This window comes from Pelobates fuscus, chromosome 4 (assembly GCF_036172605.1).
Source record: "Pelobates fuscus isolate aPelFus1 chromosome 4, aPelFus1.pri, whole genome shotgun sequence".
Lineage (NCBI taxonomy): Eukaryota > Metazoa > Chordata > Amphibia > Anura > Pelobatidae > Pelobates > Pelobates fuscus.
Genome location: NC_086320.1, coordinates 62,772,962 through 62,790,295, shown reverse-complemented (window position 1 = coordinate 62,790,295; position 17,334 = coordinate 62,772,962). Strand labels below are relative to the sequence as shown.

Below are 17,334 nucleotides of genomic sequence, written 5' to 3'. Positions count from 1 at the left end.
ACTTAGTAATCAAATATATCCGCTTTGCACAAGGGAGTGAGCTGCAAATAGATCTATTGCATTGCTTATTTCTCTCTATATAAGAGACCGTATCGGTGGAAAAACTGTCTCTACATAAAATGTTGTCTTGCTTGAACCTCTGCTGATTGCTGACTGGGGTAATTACTGGCCCTCAATGCCAGAATTCTCAGAATTGGAGATTTTTGGGGGGTGAAACTGAATTTCAGGTTATTTATTTTATGTTTTCTAATAAATCAGGAAGAGTGTTTCATAGGAAAAAAAAAAAAAAACACCTCAGTGATATTTACATTGCTATTAAATCACATTATTTTCTCCCCCCCCATAGACTGTAATTCCTCACAAAGAAAACCGTCAGCTACTGAAATTCCTAGAAGTAAAATTTGGACTGAACATGACCAAGTGAGTTACTATTATTATTAATACTTCTAGTCGTTTTCAAACCCAAGCCCTGGAGACCTCCTAACTGACCTGGTTCTCGAGGTTATATGTAACATGTAGCGCATGTAAAATTGTGGGACTAAGGGTTTGCAAACGAGACTTATGTGGATTTCCCTGCGTATGTGTATTGTAGTGCTTATTTCATTATATAATTTCTGATTTCATATTCATACACTGTAGTCTGTTTGCTACATACATAATGTGGTGATCGTGACCCCTGATTTAGAGATGCATTTTGCATAGTTTGTATAAGGCCGTCTGGGAATTTTCATCCTCTAACTACAAACCTGGGTAGAATCCATTTGCTTAATCCTTGTATTGGTATCTTTGAAATTTAGGAACTTCACAGTGAATTGGCTTCTCTGTCAAGGATCCTTCCAGCCTGCATCTCAGGACTATATATTGCGCCTTACACAGTCCTCGCTGCTGCCTTTCTATGTCCTGGTGTTAATAGTCTGTGTCTTGTCAATATTGCAATGTGCTCTAAGAAAGTTTAGGTAAGTGCTCTGCTCAGAAATCTGGCTTGCCGTGATTCCAGGAAGCAAAAAAATACTATATATTTCTTAGTAAAGCTAAGGAAAGAATTCTCCCCACCTTGCCGTCCTCTTTCTCAATCCTATGTAGATCATGCCTTTCCTACCCTTCAGACTTTCTCCCTGGCTACTGAACAAGAGGTGGCTGTGCTTCTCCTTTACACTCGCCCCACCACTTGCCCGATCGAACCTGTCCCATCTCACCTTATCAGATCTCTCTCCCCTTCAATCTGGCTTCTGTCCTCTCCACTCTACTGAGACTACTCTTATCAAAGTTAGTAATGACCTAATCGCAACTAGATCCAAAGGCCCCTACTCCATACTAATTCTTCTTGACCTCTCTGCTCCCTTTGACACCGTTGATCATGCTCTTCTTCTTCAAATCACTCGGTCTCTGTGACTCTGTCCTCTTGTTGTTTTCCTCTTATCTCTCCCAATGCTCATTCAGCATCTCCTTTTCTAATGATACCTCCTCCTCTCGACCTGTCTCGGTTAGAGTCCCCCAAGGCTCTGTCCTTGGTCCCCTTCTATTTTCTCTGTATACTGCCTCTCTTGACAAACTTATTACCTCATTTGGATTCCATTACCACATGTACGCTGATGACACCCAGATATCTCTCCTCCCTGCACCTCTCCCCTGCCGACATGCAACGTGTCACTGTTTGCCTTTCTTCCATCTCTGACTGGATGTCCTCCTGCTTTCTGAAACCCAATCTCTGTAAAACTGAGCTCCTTTTTCTTTCTTCTTCACTGAAAAGGCAGTGTTTACATGAAAAAGCCTGAAGGAACGGAGTATGCTCACCAGAACAAATACATTAAGCTGCAGTTGTTCTGGTGACTATAGTGTCCCTATAAACAAAAACAGAATAAATAAAAAAGCACAAAAACTCAAAACAATCACCAGCTGCTATGCCACCCTCCTTTTAAGTGAATCTTTCACCCTGGGAATCCAAAAAGTTAAAATATCTTTCTTTTCTTATCTTCTACTCATCTCCTTGCAGTGGGGTCCCAGTAAGCACTAACCTGAAGCTGGCGGATGGTCGGATTGGAGACAGGCCTGAAGTTATCTACCATGTGGTCCAGACACTCCTGCTTGGCTCACTTGCCATGCACTTTGAAGGGTAACTTGATTCTATCCTATTGTACCAGCCTTTTTTAATGGAAATGAGAAAAACATATTATATTTTTTCGCCAAATGAAAATTTCTTTTATACTAGTATACTAGTTTTTTTTTTTTTTTTTTTTTTTTGGATAGGGAGGTAAATATTGGAATAAAATAAAGGATTGATTGAATCCTGGATCAATAAAGCTTCAACTTGAGATATGCAAAAAAAAAAGAAACTAGGCAGCAGAAACCTAAAGCAAGGATTCCCAAACCTTATAATAGTAAACAATAAACCAAAACAGAAATAAAGGTGACCGCGCCATATATAAATGGTTAATTGAGTAATGTGGGTTAGGTAGTACAACCCCGAAGTGCAATATACAAAATATTAAAGTACATACATATGTACGCAGGGGTTCTTTAGTCCGCCACGGGAGTCTCCGGAGGAAAAAAACGGATAATAGTGCAATATTGCCATTAAAAATATATAAAGTGCATTGGAGAACTAACTCACGCATTAAGGAGCTACCAAGAGCTCTATCAGGATTGTACTGTCCACGCTGATGACAGCTGAGCTCTTGGTAGCTCCTTAAAGCGTGAGTTAGTTCTCCTATACACTTTATGTGTATTTCTTTTGATTGGCAATCTCCTGTGGCTGGCTAAAAGAACCCCTGCATACATGTGTACTTTTTTAATCTTTTGTATATTGCACTTGGGGTTGTAATACCTAATCCACATTAATCCCTTCACTTTTTATATACGGCGCAGTAACCTTTTTATCCAACTTGATATGTATCTTCAATTGACTTTGTGGTTTCCCCTAGCTTTTTGGGGGAATTTATAATATGTCCACTAGTTGGTTACTTCCCATGCAAAACAAATTCTGAGTGTAAAAATAGGTTAATTGGAAAAAAGCTAATTGATGGTTACACCTGAAAAAGCTTAATAACTTTCATACAATCCCATTAAATTGACTTATACAGCAGTTGTCAGAAGACATTAACCCTTTTGTCTGGCATGTAGAAATTATAACAGGGACAATTGTGAAATGGTTGGTTATTACGTGGCCTGGTAAATGTGCTTAATTATGGCATTTTTCAATATACTTTTCTGTATAGCACTAGAATGCTGGTAACTATAAGCTTATCTGCCAGATTGTCAGATCCTGGTCACCGTTGGCAGATTGTCACCTGCCGACCTCAGTAGGCAGATGTAATATATGTAAGGCAATATCACAATATGTCACCTTTTTCCAGACGTAGAGGGCACTTCAATTTTAGTTATAAAAATGTATGCAACTAAAATGTACTTTAGAAGTCTGTGTCAATAAGATACATAGCTCTTCTTCTAAACACACTTATTGTTTCAAGATGCATTACTGTGAGTCTTGTAGCTTATTATAGTTCTGGTGCTCTGTTATACCCTGACATATCAACAATATAGAGTTTATAGAAAATAAGGACTTCAAGGGATGCTATAGGCACCAAAACAACTTAATGAAGGAGTTTTGGTGTACAGATCATGCCCCTACAGTCTCACTGCTCAATTGTCTGCCATTTAAGAGTTAAATCACTTTGTATATGCAGCCCTTGTCACACCTCTATGCTTGTAAAGTGCACAGCCTTTATAAACCCTTCCTGTAAAAAGAGATCTAATGTTTAAACTCCCTTTAAACATCACAATCTGTTTAATTTAGACTTTATTTCCTGCTTTCTTAATAGCTTTCTAGACCCTGCAGGAGCCACCTGTGTGTGATTCAAGTTCACGTTGCAAACCTAATTGAAAATATACATATTTTTTTTTGTTTATTCCAGTTGTGTGAGAGTCACAACCAGGGGAGGTGTGGCTAGAACTGCATAAACCGAAACACAAGTAATTTAAATCCTAAATGGCAGAGGATCAGTGATACAGCAGGAGCATGAGCTATATACCAAAACGGCTTTGTTAAGCTAAAGTTGTTTTGACGCCTATAGTTTCTCTCTTATTATACAAAAGAAAGACAGAGGATTTGGGACCAAAATTAGGGACCGTCACTCCAAAAAAGAGACACTTGACAAGTATGCTCCTGTAAGGGGCTCAGCCACAGGTTGCATTAATGCTATGCGTGTGTGTGTGTGTATGTGCGCGCGCGCCTCGTGTTTGTGTGTTGCATCTTGTGTTTTGTGTGTCTGAGTATGTATATTTAAAAAATTCATGGTGACTTCAAAGTGAATTTCATATTTAAGGTCAAAATAGCCTGGACGGAACAATTCTCTAAGTCTGCTCAGCTTTCAATTTGGCTACTCTGGCCTGAAATTTGAAATTGAAATTCGTAAATAACCCTGTTTATGTGTTTGAGAGCCTGCATCTGTGTGAGAGCAGCCTGCGACAATGTGTTGAAAGCTAATAATGAGATCCAAACCAGCAGAGTATGACATTTTAACATGTTGCAACAATTGGTCAAATTGCTGATTTTATGTTGACTTTACACTAATAATATTGTTTGGTGTTGTTCAGCTTTCTGGAAATCTAACAAAAAGCATTACAGGAACTATTTAAAGGGAAACTCAAACCAAAAATATGTTTTTAGAAAGCATTCATTTTGATCAGAATAACCCTTCCTATATTGGAGTTGGATGGGTTAAACTCTGTATGTGCAGGGATTATCATGAAATACAGTCGGTAAAGTGGTCATGGTGTTTAAAATAAACCTGAATTTTTTTTTTTAGAAACTTCTGTTCAACAAATTGTGCAGTGTCTAAGATGGAAAAGAATTGAATGCAACTATTTGTTTTAACACGTGTTGTGGCTTTTATTGGTTGCTAGCATGAAGTACCTGTGGACTCCCTACGTGTGCATGTTTGCTGCATTTGGAGTATGTTCGGCTGAAGTTTGGACAACTGTTTTCAATTGGATCAGACTAAAAGCTGTGCACCCAGTTCTCTTGGTAAGAATATTTTTTTTATAGTGGAGGTTATTATTATTAATTTACTTTAAAACTATTGTTTGTATGCAAAAAATATAATGCTATTGATCTAATGGCTAATGTGTTAATAATAATACGAGTTTGATAAAGTTGCTTAAACCTTATGTTGATCAGTTTCAAATTTCTTCAGCTGTTTCTGATATTAATAAACTTTGCTTCTTTTGAGCACATGTGTGTAGTGCCTAGTGGAATGCTCAGAGCTAACCCAGAAATTACACACTCTAAATGGCTGCACATCACATGTCCTCTTTATTTTTCCATCTGTAAATCTGCTGAGGGATTGAAAAAAATTTAATGCAGTTCCAAGCTAGGCACCACTGTATTGAAAACGGGCAGAATTCCAAGTGATAAGTAATTGCAGCTACATTCTATTGCTTGGTTAGATCAGTGCTTCTCAGTGCTAGTGCTCTGAAGCCGGTGTGCCAAAAAGGTAGATCCCCAGATGTTTTAAAACTACAGCTTCCATGATGCTTTGTAATTTTAAATCATTTTAAAGCATCATGGGATTTGTAGTTCTATAACATCAGGGGGATCTACCTTTTGGGCACTCCTGCTTTAAAGGTCCCATCAATGCAAATATATCTCGGCCTCATTGATATCAGGGTGACTTTTATGTAATATAGTCTTACCTGGCACGTATATGTATATTTTCTTCTATTCCTGGACAGTCTTGGTTTTTGTTTGTTTTTCTGTTTAACCCCTTAACCCCTTCCCGCCGTTACGACGTTCTATGCCGTCACGCATTTAGGGGGCTTTAACCCCTTAAAGGACCAAACTTCTGGAATAAAAGGGAATCATGACGTGTCAGACACGTCATGTGTCCTTAAGGGGTTAAAGCCGTTGCGACGGCATAGAACGCCGTAACGGCTTTAAGCCCTGGAGCGCTCGGGATACTTACCTTCCCGGCGCTCCGCTTCGGGAGGACTGCCTCACAGCCCAGGCAGCCCCCCCACGGCAAAAGAAGCCCCCGGGGGCCATGTGATCGCTCTCGAAGAGCGATCACATGGCCCCCTATAGCTGGCTGTGGATCTGCCAGCAGGGGGACTGTCTGATATATCAGACAGTCCCCCTGGTGGTAGGAAGTGTAAAAAAAAAAAAAAAAAATTAAACCTGTTGTAAAATAAATATTTATATATATATATATATATATATATAATATATATATAATATATATATATATTTAACGTCATACATAGTGTATTTTAATACTAATATAAGTACATATATTAGTATTAAAATACACTTAGAATGACGTTATATATATAATATATAATAGATATATACACATATATTATATATATATAAATACGTATAATTACAATAATAAATTAAATATTAAAATTAATAAATAAAATATTGAAACAAAATTTAATATAAATTATATATCCATATGTAATTTCATTCTAACTGTATTTTGTTATTAATATATATATATATATATATATATATATATATATATATATTGGTAACAAATACACTTAGTGACATTCTATATATATATATATATATATATATCTATATATATATATCTATATCTATATATATCTATATATCTATATCTATATCTATATATATATATCTATATATATATATCTATATATATCTATATATATATATCTATATATAGAGATATATATATATCTATATATAAAATGCAAATAACCGTAAATATATATATATAGATAAATACATATAATTACATAAAAGATTACATTAGTATAATCGTAGAATTTAAATACCTATAAATACATATATATTAAAATTCTACGTGTATATTTAAGTAATCTTTTAACATAATTAGGTAATTTGATTGACATACCTGACAACACAGGGAGAAAGTGCAGAGAATTTAATTTGCATGCACTATATTTGACCCTGTAACTCTCCAAGACAACATAAAACCTGTACATGGGGGGTACTGTTTTACTCGGGAGACTTCGCTGAACTCACATATTAGTGTTTCAAATTGGTAAATTGTATTACAACGATGATATTTTAAGTAAAAGTGACGTTTTTTGCATTTTTTACAAACGAACGGCACTTTTATGGACTATATTATTGTTGTAATATGTTTTACTGTTTTAAAACACTAATATTTGTGTTTAGTGAAATCTCCCGAGAATAACAGTACCCCCCATGTACAGGTTTCATGGTGTTTTGGAAAGTTAGAGAGTCACATATAAGGCTTGCATTTAATTTTTTTGACATTGAAATTTGCCAGATTGGTTATGTTGCCTTTGAGAGCGTATGGTAGCCCAGGAATGAGAATTACCCCCATGATAGCATACCATTTGCAAAAGTAGACAACCCAAGGTATTGCAAGTGGGGTATGTCCAGTCTTTCTTAGTAGCCACTTAGTCACAAACACTGGCCAAATATTCGTTTTTTGCTTTTTTAACACAAAAACAAATATGAACGCTAACTTTGGCCAGTGTTTGTGACTAAGTGGCTACTAAAAAAGACTGGACATACCCCACTTGCAATACCTTTGGTTGTCTCCTTTTTCAAATGGTATGCCATTATGGGGGTAATTCTCAATCCTGGGCTACCACACCGTCTCAAAGGTAACATTACCAATCTGGTAAATTTCTATTTGAAAATGGAACGTTCTATATTTGACCCTGTAACTTTCCAAAACACCATAAAACCTGTTTAATGGGGGATACTGTTGTACTCGTGAGACATCGCTGATTACAAATATGTGCATTTTTGTGCAGTAAAACCTAACAGTATTATGACATTCACAGCTAAAATGTCAGACGGAAATACAAATTTAAAAATAAATCTTATTTTCTCACATTTTTTTTTATTTTATTCATAATGAATTATGTTCCATATATGTATAGTTAATGATAAATTAAAGCCCTGTTTCTCCTGAACAAAATGATATATAATAAGTGTGGGTGCATATAATATGAAAGAGGGGAACTACGGGTGAACAGACATATAGCGCAAATTCCAGTTTTTGTTTACGTTTTGTTTTGATCAGAACGTGCACTATTGACTCCGTCCTGAAGGGGTTAATGAAGACGTTTTGGTGTATAGATCATGTCCCAGCAGTATCACTGCTCAATCAAGTGCCATTTAGTAGTTAAATCACTTTGCTTATGCAGTCCTAGTCATACCCACTTGCATGTAATATGCACAGCCTTCCTAAACACTTCCTGTAAAGTATGTTCTAATGTTTTTACTTATTTTATTGCACAGAATTGTAATTTGTGATTTATCTCCTGCACTGTTAATAGTTTGCTAGACCTAGCAAGACCCCCCTGTGTGTGATTAAAGTTCAGTTTACAGCGCAAGAGATAAAAACTTCTAAAGTAAGATAACATCTCATTGAAAAATAACCTTTCTTATCCCCATACAGGCTGTGTGAGTCACAACCAGGGGAGGTGTGGCTAGGGCTGCATAATCAGAAACAAAGTGATTTAGCCCCTAAATGGCAAAATATATTTATTTTCCAGATTTTGTTTTATCCATACACAATTGTTAATCAAATTGGGGGGGAAAAAAGTGATGGTTCACTTTGCAACACAACTCTGCTTCATCATTTTCACTGATTAAACAGAACCTGATCCACTTCTTGTATAGAGTTTTGAGTTTCATTTAAAAGCTATATTAATGCATCTTTGTGTTTTTTATTTGTAGGCTCTCATTTTAAGCACTGCAGTACCCTTGGTGATTGGTTTCAGCTTATGGAGAGAGGTGAGATGATGATGATGATGATGATGATGATACTCAACTTTTCCAAGTGACATTTTGACATAAATTGAGGGAGATCTGTATCAGTCCATGTCATTTTTTTAAAATTTTTTATTTTATTTATTTTTTTACCTATGTAAACATAGATGACTGCTATATTTACTTTGTAGTCCGTTCGAGGCCTTTCGTAGTTAGCAAGAGTTTCTTTCTACCAACACAGTCCTGCGGATGGTTATATATGCCATCACTCAAAACTCTATTCTCTATCCACGGGTCCTAATAAATGGGGCATATGGCCAACAAAGCCACATTTCAAAGCTATGTCTTATCTTTGCACATTATGTGTTTAGTGGTGTTTATTTTATTTCCCTGTCACCTAGGGAGGAGAACAAATAGTTCATCTCTGGCCCATCCCAACTGGCTATGCCACACAGGTTGGAAGATGTAAACGACCAAACATAGCCCGATACATTCAGATATGCTATTTTAGCTAACTAAGTAATTAAGAAATAAGCGAAGATCGGTCAAGCACACCTACTGGCAGAGTTCATATTTATTCAATAAATCCATTTTCTATACTACGTTTACAAACTGCCTTTATTTTCGCAGTTTATACCCAGGATAGTTGATGAGCTGTCGGAGATGGACGAGCACTATGATTCAGACACTGTCGAGCTTATGAACTGGATAAAGTAAGTGTGATGAGTGTGGACTGCTGGTGCACAAGGCAAATACATAATGTAATCTCATGCATGGAGAGATTACAATGCTCCCCTGATTGGCTGGAGCAGGTACTGACCTGTCTGTGTGGGGATGGAAGCACTAAAATGCTAGTTTGGTATTGCATGTAGACTGGAGCAGACTAACACAAACACAGTCTGATACAGTAACAATGTGATCGGGTAGGAATGCAACCACTCACATAAATGGTACATAGAGAGAAAGTTCAAAGGGAATTTATAGTAAAGGAAAATCCAATAGTAATATTGAAAATATAAATTAAAACAATTACGTTAGACTGAGTACTGCTTCAGATGTAAAAATGCTAATTGATTGAAAATGTGCAGAGAACAAAGAATTAATCATAAATTGTACCCTTTTATTTGTATAGTCTGTGCAGTGATTTTGTTTTTTCCAGCTTAACACAGACCATTAATAAATAGAGCTGACCCAAAGTGTATGTGTGCAAGAATGTAATAACGAACCAATTTAGAGGCTGCATGCATAGTTGAACAAGTTGAACAGGCCGTGAGAATCTGGAATAATGTTAAAATCAGAAGGATTGTGTGGTGGGGTTAATGATTGTACTATTGATCTCAAGGTAGAGTAAAAAAGGAAGTCTAGCAGTTTGAAGGAAGAAAGAGCAGTTTTGTGTTAGGAAGACGTAACTTTAGGAAAAGGGCAGTCATCCAGCAAGGAACTGAAAAAGGAGAAACAAGTGAAATGATCCAGGAAGGAGAGACGTGTACCTTCATTTTATCTGCATACAGGTGGTAATGGAATCTAGAGGAACTAATAAAGTTGCCAGTAAGAAAGGCAATTAAAGAGAAACTAGAAGTGGATTCACTGAACCATTGTTTATTCCAAATAAAACCCGTAAAAGAGAGGGGGTTTTGCTGGAACCTGAGACACTGTGGTAGCAAGATGAGAAGCATGAAAAAGCAGTGTCAAAGCAGCCAGGGTTGAGAACAGTGTGCCGAAAAAATGTTTAGTCTACAGATTAGGTGTCGTAGAGATTGACATGGCCAATTCATTTAGAGGCCACTTTTTAGACAAATGTACCCCCTTATTTTTTTCCTCTTCTTTTTTCTTCACTCCACCTCTTTCTCTTCTCTATCTTTCTGTAACTCTCTCTTCTTGGAGGCGGGCGACCCTGCGCAGCTGTGAACTCTGTGTATAGCCCCACTGAGCAATTTTGTATTCTTGAATCTGATAGTGAACCATGGAGCCCGTCGTCCGTGTGGAGGTTCACTGGCCCCTAGTTATTACTCTCTACTTTGTGCTAGTGCTTTGTTTATGTACCTTTTTGTATAACATTGTATTAAACTCTTCTAAATAAAGATGTGCACACAAGAAACGGAAAGCGGCACAGAGCTATTTAAATTTAAATTCTGTGCATCTTCTTGTTCCTTCCGTACTGGAATCAGAATCAGACAGTATTTGATTTCTATTTAATTTGCAAATCTATACAGTTATTTATTACTCAAGCCATCCAGCTTGAACAATTTATGTAAGAAATTATTTGCAGATAGAATGTGTAGCCAGCTACAATATAAACTGCTATATAATCTAATTTTTATATATATATATATATAATGAAATCCCACAGTGGAGACTCCAACTCTAGGTCAGCCAATCAAAACAATAAAAAAAACAGAAAAACTCCCCCCAAAAAAATAAAAGTAAAAAAAGACACTTGAGGGCGCCATGACACCAGTGGTATATATAGAGGGTAATCTAATTACCAATCTTGCAGATCTTATAGAGGGTAATGATGTATGATGCAGAACATTACTACCCTATATAAGCGCTGCAAGATTGGTAATCGGATTACCCTCTATATATACCACTGGTGTCTGGCGCCCTCAAGTGTCCTCTTATTTTTCTTTTTTTTTTTTCCTTTTTAGGAGGTTCCTATTTTGACACTCTTTGGTTTTTGCTCTTAATGTAAAAGTCGTGTGGGAGAGGGCGTTGGAGTGGCAGCATTCACCAGATTCTTCACACTCGTCCTTAATGGTGTAAATAAAGTGGTATTGATTTAGCCAAAAGACTGACTGGCAATGTTTGACAAAGACCTCGGCAAGCTGGACACATTGCTAGGTCACTAGTAACTGAGGATATATTTTCCTTATTTCAAATTACACTTCACATAATTTAAATATATATATTTTCTTATGCTTGAATTTACTTCTTTAACATTTCTGCCCCCCTATATAAGCTGCATTTAATTGCACATATTTACCACAGATTACTTGGTTACATTTTGTAATTGCATACCAGCATTGCCTAACTATGGAAACATGTCTATACGTTGTTTGTAAACGCTGCTTTACCTTACAGAGACCAAGCTCCCCTCTCAGCGGTTTTTGCTGCAAGCCCGCAACTAATGGGTGCAATCAAACTGTGCACTGGTTGGATGGTGACCAGTCTGCCAGTTTATAACGATGAAGACCTCTTGCGGAGAAATGAAAATGTAAGTTAATTGATTTCCACGTTGCACCATTGTATACATCTTGATCTGTACTAAATTCGTGCTGACTTCATCACATAACAATCTATAGACCTGGTGCAACAGCAGTGTGGCCCTGAATGTGCCAGAGGGGTAAGCAATTCTAATTAAAACGGCTTGGTCTTAAATTAATGTCAAAGCTTTGTGGCAACAATAACCTGCTTTCAATGGCTTTTTAAATGTCTGAAACTGAAAATTAATTTCACAACTTTGTAAAATATCGAAGTGCTTTTATTGCAACTTCAACTCTTACAGTCTCTCTAAACTAAGCACAAAACACTTATTTTGCAAACCTTAATATTTAGTATTTAGAAATACATATTTTATAGTATGATTTTTCTCCTCGTTTAAAGCCACGTATCTCATTAATGATCAGAGTTAAGAAAATCCTATGAAATCATTACATGTCTTTTTAAAGAAATAATAGATTTATGTATTTTTTTTATTTATTTTATATAGGCCCTACCTGGGGTGCAAAGGGAGGGATGTGAAAAAGCTGACTAAGGATAATGGGAGTTACAATTATTGCAGGCTCATGCAGAGCATGGGGACAGACAGCAGTCATTGGCCGCGTTCACTAAGGAAGATGAGCGTTGTAACAGATCTTCCCCTGTTTGTGCGGACAGATCTGTCTGTGTGAGCTGGCAAAGCTTGCAAGGCTGACTAGAGTCTGTCTCCGACTGTCAGACAGTCCTTACACTCCCCGTGCAAGTGACTGGGAATACCTACAGACACCTTGTGATGTGTCAGCAAGAGGTGCAGCCATTAATGAAAAATAACCGTATTTGTGTCCAACATCATGGCAGAAAGGAGAATATATGTATAAGCAAGGGAACATAAAATAGAAAACTGTCCTATTCAGTTTTTTCAGTAAAGCATTTCATTGAGGAGGAACCATTGTGAGGAGAATATCAATGAATAAAATTAAAGGGACCCTAGTCACCCAAACTGCTTGCGTCATCTCAATGAAATGGTCTGGGTGCAGTTTCCCTGTCCCCTTAACGTTGCAATGTAAACCATTGCCGTTTAGGAGATGTTAACATTTCAGGGTTAAATGGACACTATAAGCACCCAGACCACTTCAGCTCTGAATTCATAGTCCCAGGCCCCTTAACCCTGCAATTAAACTGTAATTTTTACCTTTGCAGGGTTAACTCCACCTCTAGGTGCTGTCCCTGTCCGCAAGGAAGGTGAAGCTATAGTGCCAGGAAAACCAATAAATTTTTTTTTTTCTTCTTAAGTGCACCTCTAGTGGTTGTAAGTATGACAGCCACTAGAGGTGCTTCCGCTGCACTGACTGAGTAAAACCTGGTCACGTGACGCGGAAGCCACGTAGGAAAGCATTTATTCAATGCTGTCCAATGGGAAACTTTAAATACATGCACTGAACTTGCTGTGAATATGCTTTAGGTCTCTAATGCTCTTCTATAAGGAGCATTGAATTGAACCACCGGCAGAGGAGGAAATTACTGGCATAGAGCTAAGCAGCTCCTAAGGAGCCTTGGCACTGGAAAAAGGGAAAAAAGTAGTTTTTAATCCTTCCTATGCCGAACAGGAGAGGTGAGGGGAGACATAATACCACTAGGGACACTATAGCTTTATGAATACAGATTTGTATTTCTAACGCTAGAGTTTTCCTTTAACTGTGGCAGCACTGATTGTCGGAATTAACGTTTAAACCAGGAAGATTAGTAGCTGCATAATTTTAGACGAGATTATCAGGTCTGAACGTTTAAGCCCTACTCCTTCTGCTTTTTTTGATGAGTGTTGCCTTGCCCCATGCGCAGTCTTCACATTAGAGGAAAAGTTTTCCAGTGACAAATAACTTGTAATTTTTCTAACTGAATAGTATTAAAAGACTGACCGCTGAATATAAAAACCCGAAAGGTGGTGTATATTATATTGAGAACATCTGATCAGTAGATTACAAGAAGATTCTGAAACCCATTACAGCAACATTGCAAGCACCATAACCACTACAGATTGCAGTAATGGTTATGGAGCCAGGCCTCTCATTGTAACGAGGTTGGTTCGGCTGGCTGACACTCCCTGCCTCCACGATTAGCACTCCCAAACTAGTCCTTGCAATGTGTTTGGGGATCACATTGGTAACTGTTAACAAAGCATCTGTTTTGTAGATGGAGACACGTTCAGTTTCATCAGGCATTTGTCATGTCTCACCCTACCCCCTTTTCATGTACAGATATCTAATTTTTACCGTCTATCTGCTAACTTATTTGGTTCCTGTTTTTCACCCACATGGATACTGAATATAGAGAAGAACTACTCAATGTTACTCCTTCTCTTATCCCTCCTTTTAGTGGAATGTAACATTTGGCTATATTGATTTATTTTATATACGTAGTTTTAGTCATGGGACCACTATCCGTTTTTTATACAACTAAAGAAATATCAGTTTGTTCTGTAAAGGATAACATTGATGGATTTATTATTTTATAGTAATATTAAAAGGTTGATACTGAGCGGGCTAAATGAAGATACTGCGCCCCCTCTTCCTCCCCCTCCCCCGCCTCCATCTAATCATTTACAGCTGCCACTTTTTACTAGTCTAGTATCTTGGATGTTTGTTATTTTCTCTAGCAAGTTTGCTCAAATAAATGGCACTTAAATGTGTGATGTGCATAAACAGTGTATTAATTTTATATTTTTTATAGATGGGTTTACTAAACAATTCTGGCTTCCATGCGTCTGATTTTATTCTTATTCTGCATTGTGTTAAATAGTCTATAGATCAGTGAACATGTTTGTATTGTTTTCCTCTGCAAGAGCCATTCAATAGCTGTGCCACCCTGTTCACTGACCTTCATAAAGTGACATTGCCATTGATCGCTGTTCATTTTGTGTCCCGGAGTCTCGTGTGCTCCACTACAAAACATTCCACTTCATTTAATCATTTACAGCCAGTGTGTGAAGTCATTTCACATGCACAAAAAAGCAATACCATTCCTCTTAATTTGAGCCATGTGCCCCAGTAATACTAAAGTGGGAAACACGAGAGCCACTGAAAGGTGTGTTCATTAATATTTGCTCATTTATATGAATGTAGGGTAAATAAATCCACGTATGGAGACTATAATAAAGTAAATCCACATCTCTAGACTATGTGACAAAAGTACTCCTTTCCCTTGGTACCTTGTCCTGGGATTGGGGTGTTACACACAGTCTTTTCAGGCTTTAGAGACACGTCACACGCTGGATGAGGTAAATTAACTTGCTCTTTTATTGAGGTTCCAAAATAAATGCACAGTAAGGTATAAAGGTAACAAAAATATATAAAACAAAAGCCTTGCTCTTCTGAGCACTAACTAAACAAAATAATCAGCTAACTGGGTTGGATGGCTTGTCCATTTCCCAACATAAACATAAGCATAAACAACCTTACTGTTTCAGGGTTTTCAGCTCTCTGTTTCCACTCCAAGAAACCAAACACAATCTCCCTCCTTCCTTGGCAGGGGAGTACTTAATAGCACTGGTAATTGGCAATCCTTTTCAGGTGAGTTAAATTAAGATTCAAACTCTGGAACTGGACTTCTCACCTGTAGGTTACAAGCAACTTCCAAAATGTGGAGTGGAGCACTGGCCCACCCTACTCTCCAAGTACTCCACCCCAGGGCCCAAATATACACATATTTAAAGTGCAACATTCATTATAACATAACACATTTCCCTGGGGCTAATTACACAAACTAGGAACCTTGCAAAATCTGGGGAGGTATATAGATTCCCTCCAGCACAATTCCTTGCTTTCGGTCACACATCCTCCCCCCCCCCAGCTCAGACCTATTGGGTCGAGCGACCATGGACATTAGAGAGTGCATCCGCGAAAGACCATCTGCATTTCCCTGTTTACTCCCAGCCCTATGCTCTATGGAGAAATTATAGGGTTGCAAGCTAAGGAACCAGCGGGTTACTCTACTATTTTTCTCCCTGTTTTGGCTCATCCAAGTAAGGGGTGCATGGTCTGTCACTAGTCTGAATTTTCGCCCCAAGAGATAGTATTTAAGTGTGTCTACTGCCCACTTTATAGCCAGACACTCCTTCTCAACAATGGAATAGTTTCTTTCTTGGGGATTAAGTTTCCTGCTTAAATATAATATGGGGTGCTCCTCACCCTGAATTTCCAACAATGGAATAGTTTCGGTCACAACTATAATAAAGTATAGTGGTTAGTCAGGGCTGGATTACCAATAGGCAGAGTAGGCAGCTACTTACAGGATTGTGTCACTTGTTGTACTTCCACTGACTGCAAATAAGATTTAACCCCTTAAGGACACATGACGTGTGTGACACGTCATGATTCCCTTTTATTCCAGAAGTTTGGTCCTTAAGGGGTTAAAGGGACACTATAGTCACCAAAACAACTTTAGCCTAATGAAGCCGTTTTGGTGTATAGATCATGTGTCTAAAGTTTCACTGCTCAATTCGCTGCCGTTTAGGAGTTAAATCATTTTTGTTTCTGTTTATGCAGTTGTCTCAACCCCTTAAGTCCGGAGGACGTATATTTACGTCCTTTTAAAAGCGGCTCTAAACGCCGCAGGACGTAAATGTACGCCCTCCGTTTTTTTTTTTTACTTACCCGGTCGCCGGCGGTCCCACGCCGGCGATCGCGGTTGGGGGGACTCCCAGGGAGTCCCCCCGCGGCAGATCTTCCTCCTCCGGTCCCTCCCGGTCATGTGAGAGTGAGGTCCTTGCGAGGACCTCACAATCACATGGCCGGGATAGCTGGCTCAGGCATTGCCAGCAGGGGGACTAACTGTAATGACAGTTAGTCCCCCTGCTGGCTGAAATCAAATTAAAATAAGTGTAAAAAAAAAAAATATATATATATATATACCGGTACTTGGATTATATATATATATATATATATATATATATATATATATATATATATATATACACACACACACTCTGTCTAGGTGTATTTTAATATTAATATATATATATATATATATATATATATATATATATATATATATATATATATATATATATATATATATATTATCAAATTACACGTAGACTGATACTGATTAAATATATATATATATAATTATTGTTATATATATATATTTATAAATAATATTAAAAAAAATATGTAAATACGTAAAAAAAGTAAAATAAAAAATAATTAAAAATAAAATATAAAAAAAAAATATATAGATGTGTTTTATTCTAACTGTATTGTGATATTAATATATATTTATATCAAAATACACGTAGAACGAAATAATATATATATATATCTATATACATAAATATATACGTATATATCACTATATATATATACCTATATATAAATAAAAATATTAAATATATATAT

The 17,334-nt window shown here is 37.2% G+C and overlaps 1 protein-coding gene across 1 annotated transcript in view; it reads left to right on the top strand.

Annotated features, from left to right (window-relative positions):
- Nucleotides 1-17,334, top strand: part of DPY19L4 (dpy-19 like 4) — a 48,044-nt gene that overhangs the window by 15,362 nt on the left and 15,348 nt on the right. The window contains exons 12-18 of the mRNA XM_063450318.1: nucleotides 347-420; nucleotides 798-956; nucleotides 1,994-2,113; nucleotides 4,903-5,023; nucleotides 8,711-8,767; nucleotides 9,374-9,456; nucleotides 11,825-11,957. Of these exons, the coding sequence (XP_063306388.1) occupies nucleotides 347-420; nucleotides 798-956; nucleotides 1,994-2,113; nucleotides 4,903-5,023; nucleotides 8,711-8,767; nucleotides 9,374-9,456; nucleotides 11,825-11,957 (747 nt within the window). The remainder of the gene's footprint in view (nucleotides 1-346; nucleotides 421-797; nucleotides 957-1,993; nucleotides 2,114-4,902; nucleotides 5,024-8,710; nucleotides 8,768-9,373; nucleotides 9,457-11,824; nucleotides 11,958-17,334) is intronic.